Raw genomic sequence first — 18,225 nt, 5'->3', positions numbered from 1 at the left:
GTATCCACCAATTTTCAGCCCACGTTATAGCAGTAGTACGGAAGAAGGGGTAACCGAGTAGGTGGCTTGCAGGGCGACTCGTCGTGTTTGACCGAATAATCTCGTAAGTCAACATACTAGAAAATTGCGTGCATCATAAACGAAACCATTCCTCGATGAGAGAAATACGGGAAAGATGGAAGTCAATTATTATGTTCGCACCTCGACTATCATGTTCGCCTAAAGACAAAAGACTCATTCACAAAGACCTCGACTGTCCTTCCAAGCCATTTATTCATTGAAGGATTTGCTAAAATAAGCCAGTACACATTAATCACCAACGGGTGAGCTCGACTGGCATGAAACCAACAATCTAGAGGCAGAATAGTTCAGCTCGGGTATGTAGCACATCTTGGCACATGACTCAGGTTTTATCTTCTACACAGTCATCACTAGTCGCCACTAGAGACTAGTCAAGCTTGTGTATACACCCTTTTGGGATAACAATCAACATATTCAAACTTTTTGGGGTAAAAATCATCATCTTCATGATTGCTAAGAAAACCCGAGTGCGGAAGACGGCGCTCATATGATCAAACCATCAATGATAGATCGGGAATGTCATTTGGAGTTACGTAACTCTGTGAATAGGGCCCTCTGTCGCCTTTGAATCCTCAAGTATATATATCAGCTATGTCTTCTTCTAGAAGACAGTACCAAATTCATATTCATCTCATCATCACCACATCTTCTTTGAAATCCTTACAATATTGTCCGTAGCATCAAGCTAACCTTGAAACACCAACAACAATCATGCACTTCACCTCTACCTTGGTCGCTTTCCTTGGTCTCTCTTCCGGGACTCTTGGTTACAAGTTCACCGCCTTCTCTGGCAGGGACTGCACAGGCGATGCGAAAGATGTCAATGTGTGGGACAACACTTGCCGTGATCAGAACATTCCCGCCACTCAATCTTTCCGTATCCTGAACCTTAGCGGCAACCTCCAGAAAGCAGACTTCTACGACATCGGAAACTGTGCTGGCTCTGCTCGCAGGATCTGGTGGGCAGATGGACGAGAAAACGCCTTCCAAGTGGGCAAGTGCATCACTTTGGGCTACAACGCAAGGGCTTTCGGATCTCGATCTGGATAAGGCTTCACACACGTAAGTGTATCGCCACATCAACTTAGAGACCGTTCTTACCAATCTTTAGATCAAAAACACTCCAGATCTTCGAGAACTCTCAAATACGATCTGAGCTTGAGCCAACATGAAAGACTGAACAGGCTGGGGTTGCAACTGCGTTCAAGTTTTGGTGGAATCGCGATGATATAGAGCTACTGTCTTTAAATGTTCTCTAAAAACAGTCATTACCTTACGAAATATTCATTTCCCATAGAAACAATTCTGGTCTTGGTGATGTTGTGACGTACTGGTTCGATAGCCCGCGTTCTAATGCAAGATCTATGCCAAAGTGAATGCGATGGTTTGGAAACCATATGGTTATTCTCGTAATTTGGAGCCTGTTTGAAGTTGGAGATAGCATCGCACTATTTGAATATGGAACTGTTTCTGAAGGTGCTGACTCGGCAACCTCTACTACTGTTGCCATTGTTGCAGGCCATGCAATCAAGTTCACCTCGAGTGATATTAAACAAGGTCGATCCTTGAATATCACCAGAGATCACAGTTGCTTCCAGACTGATAATTGATGGAACACGATCATTTGCAAGATATTTATGCCTAAACTTGTCTCTACAATTGTGAATGGAGTTGTAAGCCGTACATAAACGAATGGAGTTGTCAAATAATTTCCGCATTGATGTTTTGCCTTCATCAGTACAAAAGCCCAGCACAGTTCATGGTACAAATCTGGGTCAAGGACTTTCCACGGCAAAAATGCTAAGATTTGGGAATTTGTCGTGTGCATGCGGGAAATTTGAGTTGCTGGAGAATAATGCCTTCTTGGGCCCTAACGTGTTCCAAGGTCTGTAAGGACCCGAGATCTTGTCTGCTTTCATTTGGGTTAGTACATAACTGTTTTAGAATGGGATTTGCTTAAAGTTGAGACCCCTAGAACATTTCATGTTTTGTTGATTCGCTGCCGAGAAAATCGCATATGGAGTTGGCTCCAGCGCAGAACCTATTGCTTGCGCCGTATCATTTGCATCTCAAAATTTGTAGACCAAGGAGATTGAGCAAGAGCATGATGTTCGCTACATGTATTTGTATGCTGCACCCACACCTACATACGACGCATATCTATACAGCACGATTTTTCTAATATCAAACGCCAGTTTGGCTTATAATAGTATTTCAGCAATAGTAAATGTATGTGCAAGTATCTACCACTACGAAAGAGGTCGGAAAGGCTACCAAGGATGGTGCTAGAGTAATGCTTGACACATACACGGTTAGCATTTGCTCGTTTAGTTTGGCTCGGATGTGCTTACTAGCATTGAAGCAGTTTAGCGGGCTTGCCTTGAGCTGGCAATGAAGTTTACCGGGGTTCTTTTGAGTACGTATGTATATATCTGGGCGCATAAATACACGACCGGACAAAGATCAAAAGTGAATGCCTTGTTGACGGCTATACAGCTGATCATTACATCCAGTGTGATATATTGAAAAGATTTGTTAAAAACATTTTGGTAACGGTTGCTGCTTACAAATGTTCCAGAAGCATAAACACAGCATAGGCTTCGAAAAGATGCCAAGATGGTAATCTTTCAAAGCGGGGAAGGAATCCCTGAATGCAATCAATACTCCGACGCTTGACCGTTTCAGACCCTGCACACCGCAACACCAAGCCAATTTTGATTGAACAATGCCAATCGCTATGGGAAAATGATATGCATATCTGAATGCGTGACTCTGTTAGGTGGATAGACAAACATAACACCCGCCAAGTGAATCGGAAAATATCAGAGACCCACCTCATATCTCGCACCTCCCTAATAAGGCTGCACGGCCGTTTTAGCCACACCCATGAGTATGAGGAAGGTCCAAATGACCATGTACATAGTAGGTCAAAGTGGCTAGGGTAATTGTCAGTACACGATACCATATATTTGTGACAGGTCCACAGCATTGCCGTGTCTTATTGCTCCAGCCTTTTTTGTCTCTGGAATCAAGCAGTTGCATCTCCACACCATGAAGTTGTCTCTCTTCCTCGTTGCAGCGTACGCCTGCAACGCCTCTGCGCGTCTTAATTGGTCGCTGGCAAAAGTATCCAACCCCACCGCGGATCAAGCAGACGCCTACGCCAGAATCGAAGCGGCAATGACCAAAGCCGTTGCCCGCTACCACAAATTCGCAACTGCCAACAAGACGATCCGCGTCGCCTACGCACCAGGCGTTCCAACTGCCGAAGCAAACTACAACGGCGACCTGCGCTTCGGCTCGAACCGTGCATACATGACAGAACGCACAGCCATGCATGAAATCTCGCACACATTGGGCGTGGGGCAAACAGCAGCATTCGACAGCAAATGTGCATCGGGTGATTGGAGAACAGCGCTACCATTGCTTCGGAGCTTTGACGGGGCGAATGCAAAGATCAACTGTGGTGGTAGCCATTTTTGGCCGTATGGGTTGAACTACGATAACGAATGGAGCGAGACGAACGCGGATAGACATGTAAGGATGGTTCAGGCTATGATTAATGACGGCATGTGAGATCAGATAGGCTAACGTACCGCATCTGACATTCATTACTTGTATATACTTTCTCTATCGTACCTATATATACCTGCACAATTAAATGCACCGTATACAGCAAAATCTACGCTTCGCTGGTCAAAGGGCTTCAAAGTTAGCCTGTGTTTACTCTAGCCTAACTATACTTGGAGAAGAACTACATTGTAGCCTGGAGTCAGAATAACTCTTTCTCAGTTACAAGAGGGTATTGAGTTCTTTGATCCAAATCCTGTATGTAGGCTTTCCAAGTGCCCTAACCAGCTTCTGCATCGAATTTCATCTACAAACACGTCCCGGGTCTATGCCTAGAAAGCTCGCTTACACCCATTTGTTAGTCTAGCTATCTCGAAAGAACTGGTGCACTTACATCCATTGAATTGCGAGTGATACAAAGGCGAAGGCTGCCGCTATCGAAGTGAATGTAACCGCAACCCATCCAACCGCCGGAGTGTATGCCACAAGAACAAGCGAAAGGAACAGGAATGCCGCGATTACCAAGAGCTGGATAAAAGATGAAGCCACGAGCCCTAGGCGCTCCCATGCATGTTTGCCAATGCCATCAGACGATGGCTTAGCATGCTCTCGCCGAAATGCTAGGAGGCTCATGGAAACAGCCACTAAATAAAGCGCAGCGATAAAGAGTAACCAGGAGATACCAAGCAGGGTTCGAACGGTCTCACGAGTAAAGCGTGGATTCGCCCCGAGCTCGCTAGGGTTTGCAATTTCTGACACAATGACAGCGAAAGTTGAAGCACCAAAGATGGAAAGGCTGAGAACGAAGGAGAGAAACCCTTCAAAAGATTTCATAACCTCTGCGGCACTTGCGTTGTTCGGCGCCTTTGTTTCCGAGGGGTCAGCTAAGCCGGGTGGCTTAGTGGTGGAGTCTTCTCGGTGGGCAGCCATGTTAAGAGTACGCAGAATAGAATTATCAAGAGCAAAGACTTCTGCCAGCGAAGAGCATACAGAATGTGTATCTAGTGCTAGACTTGCTGGGTCGCTAGATGAGTGGGAAAACGAACAAAAAGAGAAGACGAGCAGCAAAGCAAAGACCCAGCTTACTTATCAGCGAGACTATGCTATAATAATGAGTAGGTGAACAGCGCCACGGTGCGGCTGAGTGGCGCATTTTGCCTGTGCGTCTAGCTTTGGGAGGCTAAGTGTCGATGCTGTAAGTGTTAGATGGGCAGCTAGCGCAGCCCAAAGGCGGCAAAGGGAGCGGGGGCGCTCGCCAGATTCAGCTGAAACCCAGCTGGCCGTCAACCCAAAGTTTTGCACTTTTCCTCTTCAGTAGGCACCAAGTAGATGGCACGTGTGCCTACCCATATACCGCTTACTCTGGAACCGGGCGGGAGCGGTCCGTGGCCAGCTTCGCAGCCAGGCATTGTATTAGTCCCAGGAGGTGCCGCATCCAAGCCGGTATCTCCTCATCTAGGCATTGGGAGAACAGTGTTGCTGCTGCGTTGTCAATGCCGGTGGTGACCGTAGCGCTGAAAAGCGGTTGGGCTGTCGCTAGGCGGACACCTTGCATTCAGAATACTGTTTGTACATTTTTCTATGCCTCCTTTGCCGTTCTAATAACGTGGTTTTCTATTCCAGAGTACTGTCAAAATCCACTCCTGGTATTTTGGCTACATCCGTAGAGTGGCCCATCGCTGGCCCAACGTGTACCGCCTGCATAGTTCGTTCAATGCTCCTCTTGCTATGCGCGTGTACGAAGTGCATCAGCGTGGTTTCTCAGAATGTGGCGCCTTGTCTCGTTGCCTACTGGAGTGCGTCGAGCAAGTCAGTATCATTGGTTTTCAACTCGGATGCATCGCAGGAAAACAATGATGGAGTGAATCAGATAAATAACTATGCATTATTAAAATGTGATGTGTGTTAAATAAAGACCAATATCGAAAGTACCAATCAATGCTAATGCCCTAGATTTTGGTGCAAAGCTCAAAAAGGATCCCCCTTCGCTGGTTAACAGAGAGGGTACTCAATGTCTATTCGCCAGCCAACTCCCATCCATCATTTCAAACTCTTGACTACTTGAACCAGGATGGAATGAGAAAAATTCTATCAATCTTAATCCAAGATGGTCTCCCACTAACGCCGACACAGGTCATGCGTATTCCAAATGTGTGTTCTGATGTTGTCGTGCTTACTGGCATGTCCCTGGCGAGGCTCGTCCAATCTCTTTGTGAAGGATATGTGAGCATCTCTTTGCCATCCCAGAGCATGCTTACGCGGCATTGCGTGAGAGGCGTGTCGACCACAGTATTTATAACGGCGGCGTATCTCTTGCCCGCCTGGACGGTGACGGTTTGTGAAAAGATTTGTCCGTAACCACGATAATCTAGACCGGTGACCTGAATGCATTGCCCAGGCCAGCAACCCTGCGTAGTAAGTTGCCAGGTTGAAAACCAGCCCCTCTCTGAGACCCATGGTGCGATAGTAGGGTTGCTGAAATCGGTGTTATTGATAAGATTGCCTTCGAGCGTAGCTCGCGGGGAAATATTGGCAGTAGAAACCAAATGAGGTAGACTGGCTGTGTGGACATTGGGCACAAAGGCCGCTAATGAAAGAAGGAATAAGTTTCGGAAATGGAACATGATGCTTTCAGAGAACACTGAAAATTGTTGAGTCTTGTCTGCGTATATGATGTGAGGATGAAGATTTCTATCGTTTTTGGGCGGTATATTCTTCCTTAAATAGTCGCAGATAGTATTAGCCTTGCAAGAATACATTCACGGATGATTTTTGTACTAGGCCAAAAACGGTATAGCAAACGCCTCGTTTTGGTTAGTCTCGAAAAAAGTGTAGCGAAGTGTTCTAGATGTTAGAAACGAACTCATGTCACAAGTGGCTTGATATTCGGCCAATTTGTAAGGGAGCTGAATAGTACGCTTAATTGCGCGTACGGCTAGCTTCTTGTACTGAGCACCAATGGTCGGACAAAACTGAGATCTGTGCATCATGTTAACACCGGATTGGTATCTGCCACTGAAAATGTGCCAATAAGTTCTCGAGTCGTACGACATTATGCTTGCATAATTCAGTACACCAGCTTGGACGCAGTGAAGTGGGTCTTTAAGGAGACATCAAGAAGCCTTTATTTGGCACTGAAATATGAGTCTTTCGTTTGTTGCAAGGGGGACAGATTTGAATTCTCGACTTTGCGGATTCCTTGGCATTGTAATGAAGAAACATGTTTCGACGCTGCGAGATGAGAGAAGTGTTTGAGGGGGGGGGGACAACTCGCGCATCAACTATATTGAAACGACGCGTCTCCAGGTTATGGTACGCTAAAGGAATTTCACTATCAATACGTGTTATGGGAGAGAGAATCTGTTTGTCAATTGTGTGCAGTATCCTTCAGAAGTGTGTCGATTCTCTTGGTATGAGATCGAATAGAAGCGTCCAGACCTTTTTATTTCATTCAATAATGATTAATGTCATATCCAGGAGCTTACTAAGTCTGCCATGATTCATAGGGTGTTTTGGAGGCAGAAATCTTACGTGGGGTGTAATATACAACTCTGGTGTCTAGAATGTATATTGCTCGGGCATATTATCGAAATTGAACATGGAAATATTGCGGATATACGTCTTTTCTAAAATATGGGCGTCTTCTTTGATAGATTCTAATGTGTTTTGCTCTCATCCAAGATAGACAGTACTTATTACTCGCTTAGCATTTCCAATGCCGTAGACTCTTAGTGACTAAGAGGCAAATACCGCCCTAATCTCCTTGACCACAAGATGTGGTACGCTCTTGGCAGTGAAACTCCCACCTTCGTTGTAACGTGCTAGATCTGTGGTATTGTGGAATCTTTTCAGCGAAGTTAGGGGCTGTTAAAACAAGTTGGTGTCAAAAGACCCAAGCGTTGAAAACACATCTTGATGGATCAAGACTCATGAATGCCCCACTTGCTGTAAAGCTGAAGTACTCCATCTCTGGGTAGGCAAACATTGGGTCGCCCCGAAGTTTGAACTGTAGAGCGCTTGTCGGCACCGGTGATCTTTTCGCGGGTGCAAATATGGCGCCGTCAAATAGCTCTTTGTAACTCCTGGTACTGCCGTAAAAGCCAGGAACGTAAGGTAAGAAGGCTTGTCTGATGATGTCTTCCTTTGTATAAGCAATGTCACTGGAAGTGTGAAGAAGTTGGTACATCCAGGCTAAAAAGCCGACGGGGTTGTCGTTGAGCGCGTACGCAATTGAAAGAGGGTAGCTTGAGTGGATGCTTGCATAAGCCGAGTGTTGATTGAAAAAGGCCTGTATGGATAGGATGAATTCCGACTCTTCTTTTGTAGTCTGGTTCGCAGCATAGCGCGCAAGGTCGTTCTCGTTTGGTACCAAACAAAGCATATCGCAGAAGTGGTGTGTGTTGCGGCTTTCGTACTTGCTCACCATTGTGAGACCGATGGAGGCTCTAAGTTCTGTGCCTGTTAAGAATTAGCAACGCACGACTAGCAAACATGCAAGGTATGCAATCATAGTTGCTCCACAGTCGACCCGATCAAGAACTTAGGCTTGATTACTGTAGAGTACAAGTTTTTCATAGCCCAACTGTTCTATAAGATTTGCAAATTCTACAGCATGCAAGGTAGCATTTAGCCCAGGAGCTCTGGGAGCTGGTGAGAAGCTATAGCCCGGAAGGTCGGGTGTTACAACACGAAAGGAAGTAACATTGCTGACGGATGGTTTCGTGAGCTTGGGGATGACTTTTTATTCTTGTTTAGTCCTTATGGCAGTATTATATTTAATGTTTACGTATCAAAAGTGATGACAGAATGTCGTAGCAAAGGTAACTCATTTGGTTGAGCTAGCTAGTTTGGTATAGGTGTTTCGGATTTATACCGATCGACCGAGAGCCGTCTAATGCTTTACGCGGAAGAATGGTGTATCCGCAGACATCATCTGTCAGCTTCGGACTTTGAGATTGTTCTTTGGGGCGGCTTTGATTACTAATATTTCTACTCTCTTCTTCTCGCGATGTCTCTCTCGTTACAAAATTTGGTTGTCAAAATTTTTGTCTCAGATGGTTCGTTTTACTAGGATGCAATGCAGTAGTAGTACAAAAGCTGGTATTTCGAAATTAATGAACATGCTCTTTTCAAAAGGTATAAATAAGTAGGTACATCAATACTGTCTACATCAGTTATTTCACGCACCCCTTACTATAGTGGAATGAATTGATCTTACTACGTAATCTTGACGAATTTGGCTCTGGATGTAAGACCATCTGTTGGTTATCTTATTCACTGTAAAATAGTCGTGAATTGCACTAAGAGTATAAGCTCTATTCTGACCATCCATTCCTGCCCGATCAAATCCCCTGATTAAACCCGTCACTCGCCACACTAACCCCCTTATCAACCCACTGCTTCACACCGGTATACCTCCATTTCTTATACCAGGCCTTGGGTGTACTCTCCGGGCAATCCAAAACATGATCCCCAGCCCCATTACACGTTGCATACACCCCAATCAGCGTACCGACAAAACTCCCTGTACCCCCGCTCACTTGACTTGTGGCCGCCTTGCCCAACTCGAGCGTCTCCGAGTCACCGTCGGCCAATGTTGCGGAGAATAAGTACTCATCCGGGGTGCACATGTCAATCATGAGGCGGATGGGCTCTTCTTCCCATGCTTCGGGAAGAGGCGTGTACTTGTTCCGGGACTCAGTCGAGTTAAAGCGAAACACGGTTGAGCCGTTGAGCCGAGTAACACCAAGCTGCACGTTAGCATACTGCGTCAAGAACGCGGTGATGCCGGCTTCCTGGCCATCCTGAGTCGGGTTAAAGGTCATATCGACGCTGAATTTGAAGGTGCTATCAGTTTGCCTACGTCCCACGAAGCTAATGGCCTTACTTGACGGCGTCGTATTGTTGAATTTGTTTCCCAAGTTATTCTTACTCGGCACGACCTGCAACCCGTTCTCCGTTACGCTGATCATGCCTGGTCGCGGTACTCGCCAATAGACCAAGTTGCGCGGCATCTGGCTCCCAGCAGGAAAGTCATAGACGTCGGGGTCGTCGTTGAACGGTCCGGTGCCGGGGAGGTCGCGAGACAGGGCGGGGAGTTCCCAGCCGGACATGATGCCGCGGACGGGCTGCATGATGGGCCATTCGCCGGTGGGCCATGTCACGGGAAAGAGAACAGTTTCTCGACCCATGGGGAAGTAGGAGCTATTGGGGGGTCCCCAGCGCGTGGCTAGGGCGGTACCCCACCAGTTCCCATTGCCGTCTTGGAAGAGGTCTGCGTGGCCGACAGTTTGGAAATATTGATCGGTGCCACGATTGGTGAGATGAGGGTTGTGTGGGCTGGGGGTATAGGGGCCAGTGATGGTCTTGGCGCGGGCCATGGTGACGGCGTGGTCCTCGGCTGTGCCACCCTCTGCGATGAGGAGGTAGTACCATCCGTCTTTCTTGTAGATGTGAGGACCTTCGGGCCAAACGCCGCCGGTGCCGTTCCAGAGGTTGATGACGGGTCCCATAGCCCCGGTGTCGATGTTGATCTCTTGGATGCGGATTTCTTGAGTAGCTACGTAAACCTTGCCGTCGTCGTCCCAGAATAGGTCAGGGTCAATTTTTGGAGCGCGGAAGAGGACGGGGTCACTCCAGCTAGCTTCGTCGAATGGGTCGGTAGTCTTGAACAAGACACCATTGGTACGGTTGCCGGTTGTGCCTAGGTATTCGCAAATGACGTAGAATGTGCCCTGGTGGTGCCGAATAGTAGCAGCGTACATGCCTTGCTGCTGGGCGTCGGTCGCATAGCTGTAGCCTGGAAGCTGGGACTCGCGGTTCCAGACATGGCTGATGAGTTTGTAATTGACGAGGTCCTTTGATGCGTAGATAGGCAGACCGGGAAAGGAGATGAATGTTGATGTTACGCAGAAGAACGTTCCGTTCACAGGCGTACAGGATGGGTCGGAATGCCAGCCAGGGAGCACGGGGTTGTAGTAGGTCGAGTTCTTTGCCCATGCTGGTGCCGAGAAGGCGAGCAGCGACGGGATGAGAGCGGTAAACCTCATGGTGAGTTCCAATGGCACTATCAGAGGCCTGGCGAGGGGCATCCAGGATGAATATATACAGATGCCAATCTACCCCACCCGATGTCTTCGGCTTACATCCCGCCGTCCCGCCACTCGGATGGGTCTTGGTGTTGGCATTCGTACTCAACGCCCTTGCTTCACGCTCGGGGAACGTCATGGCTCACGACATATAGTCCAACCCCGCCTGAAGCTAACCCGGAATCTGGATATCTTTGATGCATCTTGCCTGTGATCGGGCTAGTGTCAGGGTAGCATCTTGGGGATTTCAGCCACTTTAGACGGTATTTAGCCAGCACGACTTCTGCGCCGCTTCTCGTAATACTCCGTGACATGGACTGGGACATGCAACTTAGTTTTGCCGCTCTCTGTTGAACGTCGGGATAATTCTTGCCGCGGTATTTCTTGTGCACACAGACACGGCAGCTCTGGATTGTAATTCTACCTGAATTCAACTCCCGATGCACCCTCTAGTATGTAGATTGGTACCGAGATTTCGCCACACACGATGCGGAAAAATTATAGTCCGTGCCGACACCCAGCCGCTCCGCGTCCAAGCACGGCCAACAACGCGAAAGACGCGTCTTGGGAGGAGCATCACACCTGACGAGAACGTCGTGCGGTAACTGTAAGCCATCGCCATTTCACTCTCCGACCAGGTGACGGCTTGTTTTGAGACGGTTGTCGAGAACTCCAAGCAGAATAGTATCCTCGTGTGGAAGCACCTGCTCGATGCATTCGAGTCGAATACGTAACCGACGCCGTCGCTAGATGCCCGGCACCATCTACCGCCACAATATTATGCGGAACATCGACCGCGGCGCCCCCGAAGGCGAGACTACACTAGATGGCCAAGGGACACGTCGAGGCACAGGAGCACGTCTAGATGGACCGCTCTGTAGGTGACCAGGTCATGACTGCGTTGCACATTTCCATGGCTAACCGTCCTCACTCTTGCGATGAAGACGGCCAACTCAGATGCACCAGAGCTCACGTCGGCTGGCGGCGGTAGTGATTGGAACAACAGTGACGGCGGCAAGGACAATGAGGCTGGTGTCGGTATCAAGCTCGATGACCATGGGACGTTGAGAACGCCGAGTTCAGAGTGCGCTCTGATTATTCAGTTTGCCTGCCATGGTTCTGCAAGTCCCTTAGCCACCTCAGACAAACGTCCAGTGTGCCAATGCTGATTGAGGTCATCCTTTCCCCTCCGCTCTTGCAGATGCCCATTGCAGCGCTACTGTGTAGCAACAACTCTTAGACTATTTACGCCCTCGGCTATCTAGCGAGATTGAGTAATCTGGGAAGAGTTAGACTTGGGACCTCGCTACACCACTGTGTTGCCAACACAGACGGCTTCGAACATCCACTCGTTAATCAAAGAGTCTTGAGGTGGGCATCGCTGGCCGTCAGCTCCAAACCATGTTTGGTATTTAAATGTCACACAAGAGGCTGGATAGAATGTGAGATTAGCAAGAAAAATAGTTTGCATTCGCATGTGAAGTACACTCATCATGTAACCATGACCAGATTCACAACGTCGAAGCGAAGGTAGATGGGCTGGGACAATCTCCCTTGGCTAACTTATCTGTTATGGCTAGCGATAATTCATATTGATTAGGGGGCCTGGCGTGCCACGTTCGTGTTGCATGTCAGACGGGTCCCACAAGGCGTGAGCTTAGCTTCGGCTTCGGAAGAGGGGGAACGCCAAGTGTGCCTAAGCTATGCCCAAGATGGATGCTAGTGAGTTTGCTGCCAACAACATCGTTCGTCAGGCGCATAACAATACCAGGCCTTACCACGTAAGGGGGTACCTTTCCAACTAGTCTGTGAGCACGAAGGATTGGGGTATAAGCTGAGTAAAAACAAATCAATATTTGAAAGCCACATGCACGGCAAAATGTACCTTGCGAGCGCCTCGTGCAAATACAGTAAACTAACCACATGCTTTGCGCTACCGACGGTGCGTTAGCAAGGCTAACATTTTGATCGTCAGTAGAGGGTTCGAATCTGTAACAGTAGCTTCAAAATCCCCTGAGTCTCCAAGTTCGAAAGAGTCAATTTTAGCCTTCATCACCTTTATACCCAGCCAGATTTGAATTCAATAAACGCTCCCGCATCGCTATAATTGGCGATGTATTGTGTACCCTAGGAGATCCGATAATTAATTTACTCAAACGGCTAGTGCGCACAGTTGGGTGTGGCACTCTTGACAGTTACAGGGCCAGCTCTTCGTATTCGTTGTGGAAATACAGGGCCACCATAAGCCCAGTGGCGCGGAGCTGAACATCATCCATGTCTTAATTAGGAACACCACCTTCCATGAATCCAATATAAATTCACGGCGAGATCAACTTTAACGATCATTATACAGCACACTCACCCTCCTTTTTTTATTTAATATACCTTTCCATCTGGACAGCTCTCGGTTCACTGTACTCAAAATGAAGTCATTCGCTATCTTGACTGCGCTCCTCTCTCTTGCAGTAGCCGCTCCCACAGATTCTTCCTTGATTCTTCGTGGGAACAAAGCTTGCCCTGCTATCCAGCCCATCGCTCCCACTGGCCAACTTCCTCCTAAGGCACTTAGCCCGACCTTCCTCCAAATAGTCTCCAAGAAAAACCCCAACAAAGCCGTTCCGGCCGGACAAAAGGCCGAGGTCACCCCTGGTGACAAGTGCACTCTGACCAAGTTTGACATTCCCGCCTGGGCCAAGAACAACACATGCAGCCTTGTTCTCATGCTCGGCGGATGCGGCTCCAAGCAATCGGAGAAAGGACCCGGTAATATCATCTTCCAAGGCAACACCGGTGTTTCTTTCCCTGTCCCTGGCCAAACTACCTTCAACAACCAGCCGGTACTAGCTCCTCCGTTCAACGATGCTCCTCAGATCAAACTCGGCAATGCTTACCGTCTTGGTGGTGGCCCATGCGACTACAAAGAGGGTCAGGCTTTTGCTAGCGTTGGTGGAAGCATTTGCAGTGACGACACGACCTTGAAGTTTGCTCAGGATAACGGGGGCAACGGAGAGTGCCCTATCGGGTTTCACATCATCATCTCTTAAAGATGTGTGCTAATTTTGAGGGTTATTAGTAGCGAGAGTATAGCATCACTCGGGTTAGACCAATTATACTGCGACTTTTGGCGTTTCTATACAGGTAGCCATGTAACAACCGAAATTTTACCTGCTGGCTTCGCTTTGTTTATTGCAACCTTTTGCGCAATCTTCTTTGCCAAGAATAATCCCTTGGCCCGCTCAGTGTCTTTTAGGAACCAGATTCGAACAAGAGAAAGCCCTAATTTCAGATTGCCATCTTCAAGAGTTTATGCTGTCTTTAGAATATAGTATCCTTCAACCTGCTGTTATACATAGATATTGATATTATTCACTATTAGTTGAAGTAACGAATATTTTACTTGGACCTTGCATATTCTTATACAGTAAGAACTACTCTAGCTAACATAGCTGATGTATCTAGAAGGCTGCGCTTGTGAATAAAACACATAATCAAATCACATGTTTACCTTGTATTGCTTAATCGCGAAACCTTATACGTATAGAAGATCCTACAGTAAGTGTTATAAGTAATGTCTGCAACGCTGTTACAACACTGCAAAGTATCAGAACTATCCCGGAGCTGGATCGGAGGAAGTACCCACCGCTCCCCTCAGCAGTCATTCGTTCTTATAGTCGGATCCGACTCAGATCCGACCAGGATAGGCATATATGGAGACACTCTCTATAGCTAGTTCTGTAGACTTTGGATATCCTTTTGTGCAAGGCATATAGGTGGCTATTCGAATCAAGCCTCATTGAATGTCCCACGCATTCCCATATGCCTCTAAGTGACACTACTGCCGACATTGATCCGAGCAGTCTTGCTTGCGCCGTTACAATATCTAAAAGGGCCACTTCCTTAGGTATAAAGAGGAGTTAGTTAATAAACCGCTGAGGATTTTGACAGAAATGATAGTTGTCGTAGGGCGAGATTATGTGTCTTTGTATCTCGCTAAGGTATAGCCTCTAGGAGGCTACTATATAAGGGAGGACCAAGGTCCTTGTAAACTCTCTATCAAGATAGAAGGCTATAGAGGATAGAACTAGAAGTAATAAAGAAATACGGATAGATGGATTTTATCATATACTTTTATTCTAGTTGACGTAAAATATACGGTTTTACCAACCACCTTGCGTTACAAGATTAGTAATTATTAGCCTGTTAAATGGATGAGTAGTTATGAAGGCTGTTACTCTCTTCTTGATAGGTGCACTGACCTACTATACCACTGAACAACTATTATGAAACACTGGCGCAAATATCACTAGCATTGGAATGTACTAGTAGTCAAATTTGCGTAGCATCATTTGCTAGGGCTGCTGGTTGCTAGAACCGAAGTTCGGAATTTCTATATCTAAATCCAAAAAACCTAGCTGGCTGGACTGAAGAATAAATCGCATCCGGGTTCAGCGACAAACTGTGAAAAGATATCATCCAATGCGCCTGTAAGTGTAGAATCATTAGGTAACGTGTCATAAGGCACAGATGCCGCATGTGGCACTTCATCGAAAAGTGGGTCAGCAATTGAGTCGCCTTAACTGTTAAGTGTGAAGCTTACCAGCTGTCTCGAGCATATCTAAAAGTCTTTGCAGACACTGACGGCCTTTCCGGCTCATCAGGCTGCCCCTATCAATACTTTCTAGTGTTTGCAAGCCTGATACTAGGGCTTTCCGAACCTCCAACGAGCTGGGCAATCTGTCTCGCACCATGGAGTCGGCTTGGTAACTCGCCAGAAGTATTCCAAATAGATGTAAGGCGGCAGTGAAGACTGTCCAGTGTCAATCGCGCATTGCAAGATCTGTAACTTAGAGGCAAAAACTCACTATAGTAGTTGCAGGTCCACCAAATTGCATTATTGTAAAAAAACTCTGGACATGCCTTGGCTATGCAGGATACGATATTGTCGAGTTCTTTCGCTGCAGCAAAGTGATTTTCCATAGCTATTGAAATCTCACAGGTACATGAATGGAATTCGTCCTGTCCAAGCTCACTCATCGTGATCGAATCAAGTACTGGTGGATTGATGAGCAAAACGGTGACATAATAATGGATAGTTAGCAGAATGCAGAAGCGGTTACTACTGTACGATGGTGGTAACCACATCGCTACTTCTGCACAGCTAGTAAATGCAGTCGCCAATGGAAGATTCCTTTTCCACTGTTCAAGCCTGCATACGTGCTGTAATCTTTGAGAAAGAATCTCTTGAATGCGACAAGGCTGTGAAGAACAAGAATGGCGCTCTTCAGTCGCTTCTATGATTGAGACTCTCACTTTAGTTAATTCCCTGGGTGGAAGTCAGCTTCATCTGTCACACTCCTAGGCCACTCACACAAGCTGATAGAAGAAAACTTTGCTGTCAGTGAGACCCAATAAGCTCTTCTCTTCGTGTAATCGGCTTGTGTGGGATGGAGGGATCAGACGAGGCCGCCCCAACGCCATACTCAAGCCGCTATCCTGTATGACTACACCGAGCCAGACTCTTCTCAGGATCTCACAATAACGAGCATCCTTTCCATTATATAGGTCATATGCATGCAGGCCCATTGAAAAGCTGCCTTGACTGCGATTGCGTGATATGTCCAGCTTGCAATGGAGCGCTGCGTATTCTGTTGAAAACTGCAGAGTAGTAGAACAGCTTGTACTATGCGTATCAAATCAATCAACAGTATGCAGTGGGGTATTTTTGCTCAGATATCCTCACATACCGAATTCCAAACTGGAGCCGCGAAGAGACGATCCATCAAGAAGTGCAAGCGTACGGCGGTAAAATATCTCGGCGTCTGGACATGACCTGCAAAGCGCCGCGTGAGCACAGATGATGTTCAGCAATGCTGCATTAGCGTGTGAGTTGTTACGAAGCAATTCCAAGATGGACCGGTTTCCATCATGGCCGAGTACCGATTTGTCGACGTATGGCAAAACTGACCCTTAGGCTTCGAAGAACAGGTTTGCCGAACTCCATAAGTCTTGATTAGTCTTGTATTGCTTCTACTCAGGATCTATACGCTTAACAGGTCCTTGGCCTTACTAGCCCAAGGGCTCTCCCTTAGGTCTCATATCGAAGTCACGTGATATCACGTTCTAAGAGGCAAGATAAATGCTATCTTTCTAGACGATAGTAAAGTCTCATTCTGTAAGTAGTTATCTGATGTTGAATCAGACATATCTGATGTTGAATCAGATAAAAACTTTATATAAGCTATATATTCTCTTCAATTATACATATATAGCCCCACGACTCTATTCGGCGCTCTTTCATAACCTCAGAGTCTAGCTCTGACTATATAGCCCGTACAATCTAATTTCCACCATAATTTCCAAAGCTTTTGTCGTCTGGATCATTGCCATCTGGGGCTGGGGAGTCGCTTTTAATTTATTAGAAAAGAGTATAAATCCTATTTTAACCTTTCGGAACGTACCTGCACTTATGGCGTCCATTATACTTGCCAGCCGTAATACAGGTGGAATAAGCAAAGCTCTTGCCGTCGTAGGTATTAGGACATTCTCCATATGCGTAGGCGATCGCATATTGTCCAGGAACTGCGCATCGGACCTGATCGCCGTTTGAATAGAAACCCTGATACCAACACTCAATATCAAGGCCGATAGTACAGCGCTTCTCAATATCTGCAGATGCAATGCCTAGCAGAGATGTGGCAGTATAAAGGAGGGTTAGGAGCTTCATGTTGCTTGTATGTCGTTACTAAGTAAAATAGTGATATGCTGGTGTTCATCAACATGTGGAGTCAGGCGGGTTATATAGTATGCTACCTAATAATAGACTGATAGTATAGTCTAGAAGCTCTCTAGCCTTACCTTTCTGAGATAACTTCCAATAAATATCCCTGTAAACTTTCCTGCTTACTACTTATCATACTTTGTACTCTGTACTATGTATCATTCTACTCCTATAGCTTTGATAGGCTAAAACTAAGTTAAGCAGTTTAGCCTACAAGTTTATGTAAGTGTACTACATAGAAGTAATGTACGTAAGACGGCTCGTCGTAATTCTAGCTTATCAAAGCCGTAGAGGCGAAAGCATGATTTCAGCTAAGTTTTGAGCCGTAGAGGCGAAAGCGTATTTTCAGCCAGGTTTTGAGCCGTAGAGGCGAAAGCGAATTTTCATCCAATTTTTGAGTCATAGAGGCGGAAAGGGAATTTCCAGCTAAGTTTTGAGCCGTAGAGGCGGAAAGGGAATTTCCAGCTAAGTTTTGAGCCGTAGAGGCGAAAGCGTATTTTCAGTTAAGGTTTAAGCCGTAGAGGCGAAAGCGTATTTTCAGCCAGGTTTTGAGCCGTAGAGGCCGAAAGCGTATTTTCGTCCAAGTTTTGAGCCGTTTTTAGTATTTATTACAGACCGGGCCGCTCGTCTTAATACTAGGCTATTAGAGTAGTAGGAGTGAAAAGCGCGACAGTGACTAATTTTGTGTCTGTTTTTGGCATTTTTTTA

General features: G+C 46.7%; 10 protein-coding genes across 10 annotated transcripts; 4 read left to right on the top strand and 6 right to left on the bottom strand.

The window, feature by feature from the left end:
* Positions 1-792: 792 nt before the first annotated feature.
* On the top strand, positions 793-1,131 carry PSV08DRAFT_353179 (uncharacterized protein; the record flags this gene model as incomplete). The annotated part of the gene is made up of 1 exon (XM_014217946.1): positions 793-1,131. The coding sequence occupies one exon, from the start codon at positions 793-795 to the stop codon at positions 1,129-1,131; it is 339 nt and encodes a 112-aa protein (XP_014073421.1).
* A 2,001-nt stretch (positions 1,132-3,132) lies between these two features.
* Positions 3,133-3,657, top strand: PSV08DRAFT_248899 (uncharacterized protein; the record flags this gene model as incomplete). Its single annotated transcript, XM_014217945.1, has 1 exon — positions 3,133-3,657. The coding sequence occupies one exon, from the start codon at positions 3,133-3,135 to the stop codon at positions 3,655-3,657; it is 525 nt and encodes a 174-aa protein (XP_014073420.1).
* Positions 3,658-3,667: 10 nt separating this feature from the next.
* PSV08DRAFT_311507 (uncharacterized protein) lies at positions 3,668-4,721 on the bottom strand. The gene is made up of 2 exons (XM_014217903.1): positions 4,046-4,721; positions 3,668-3,995 (listed from the first exon to the last, which is right to left on the bottom strand). The coding sequence occupies exons 1-2, from the start codon at positions 4,579-4,581 to the stop codon at positions 3,959-3,961; spliced, it is 573 nt and encodes a 190-aa protein (XP_014073378.1). The 5' UTR covers positions 4,582-4,721; the 3' UTR covers positions 3,668-3,958.
* A 987-nt stretch (positions 4,722-5,708) lies between these two features.
* On the bottom strand, positions 5,709-6,638 carry PSV08DRAFT_410773 (uncharacterized protein; the record flags this gene model as incomplete). The annotated part of the gene is made up of 2 exons (XM_014217935.2): positions 5,709-6,292; positions 6,569-6,638. 2 exons carry the CDS (start codon positions 6,636-6,638, stop codon positions 5,709-5,711), a joined length of 654 nt encoding a protein of 217 aa, XP_014073410.1.
* Positions 6,639-7,386: 748 nt separating this feature from the next.
* Positions 7,387-8,480, bottom strand: PSV08DRAFT_372325 (Alpha/Beta hydrolase protein; the record flags this gene model as incomplete). The annotated part of the gene is made up of 4 exons (XM_014217944.2): positions 7,387-7,515; positions 7,559-8,109; positions 8,206-8,388; positions 8,438-8,480. 4 exons carry the CDS (start codon positions 8,478-8,480, stop codon positions 7,387-7,389), a joined length of 906 nt encoding a protein of 301 aa, XP_014073419.2.
* A 370-nt stretch (positions 8,481-8,850) lies between these two features.
* On the bottom strand, positions 8,851-10,700 carry PSV08DRAFT_226140 (glycoside hydrolase; the record flags this gene model as incomplete). Its single annotated transcript, XM_014217943.1, has 1 exon — positions 8,851-10,700. One exon carries the CDS (start codon positions 10,698-10,700, stop codon positions 8,994-8,996), a length of 1,707 nt encoding a protein of 568 aa, XP_014073418.1. The 3' UTR covers positions 8,851-8,993.
* An 876-nt stretch (positions 10,701-11,576) lies between these two features.
* On the top strand, positions 11,577-12,011 carry PSV08DRAFT_311501 (uncharacterized protein). Its single transcript, XM_066092653.1, has 2 exons — positions 11,577-11,777; positions 11,809-12,011. The coding sequence occupies exons 1-2, from the start codon at positions 11,697-11,699 to the stop codon at positions 11,977-11,979; spliced, it is 252 nt and encodes an 83-aa protein (XP_065948754.1). The 5' UTR covers positions 11,577-11,696; the 3' UTR covers positions 11,980-12,011.
* Positions 12,012-13,106: 1,095 nt separating this feature from the next.
* PSV08DRAFT_311475 (uncharacterized protein) lies at positions 13,107-14,125 on the top strand. Its single transcript, XM_014217902.2, has one exon. It carries the CDS (start codon positions 13,163-13,165, stop codon positions 13,781-13,783), a length of 621 nt encoding a protein of 206 aa, XP_014073377.1. The 5' UTR covers positions 13,107-13,162; the 3' UTR covers positions 13,784-14,125.
* Positions 14,126-15,319: 1,194 nt separating this feature from the next.
* PSV08DRAFT_372322 (uncharacterized protein) lies at positions 15,320-16,217 on the bottom strand (the record flags this gene model as incomplete). The annotated part of the gene is made up of 3 exons (XM_014217942.1): positions 15,320-15,546; positions 15,602-15,995; positions 16,110-16,217. The coding sequence occupies 3 exons, from the start codon at positions 16,215-16,217 to the stop codon at positions 15,320-15,322; spliced, it is 729 nt and encodes a 242-aa protein (XP_014073417.1).
* An 828-nt stretch (positions 16,218-17,045) lies between these two features.
* On the bottom strand, positions 17,046-17,466 carry PSV08DRAFT_363581 (uncharacterized protein; the record flags this gene model as incomplete). Its single annotated transcript, XM_014217941.1, has 2 exons — positions 17,046-17,143; positions 17,198-17,466. 2 exons carry the CDS (start codon positions 17,461-17,463, stop codon positions 17,077-17,079), a joined length of 333 nt encoding a protein of 110 aa, XP_014073416.1. The 3' UTR covers positions 17,046-17,076.
* Positions 17,467-18,225: the final 759 nt, after the last annotated feature.

Source organism: Bipolaris maydis (assembly GCF_028858645.1).
Source record: "Bipolaris maydis strain C4 unplaced genomic scaffold PSV08scaffold_10, whole genome shotgun sequence".
NCBI classification, from domain to species: domain Eukaryota; kingdom Fungi; phylum Ascomycota; class Dothideomycetes; order Pleosporales; family Pleosporaceae; genus Bipolaris; species Bipolaris maydis.
This window is presented reverse-complemented; position numbering and strand designations above follow the sequence as displayed.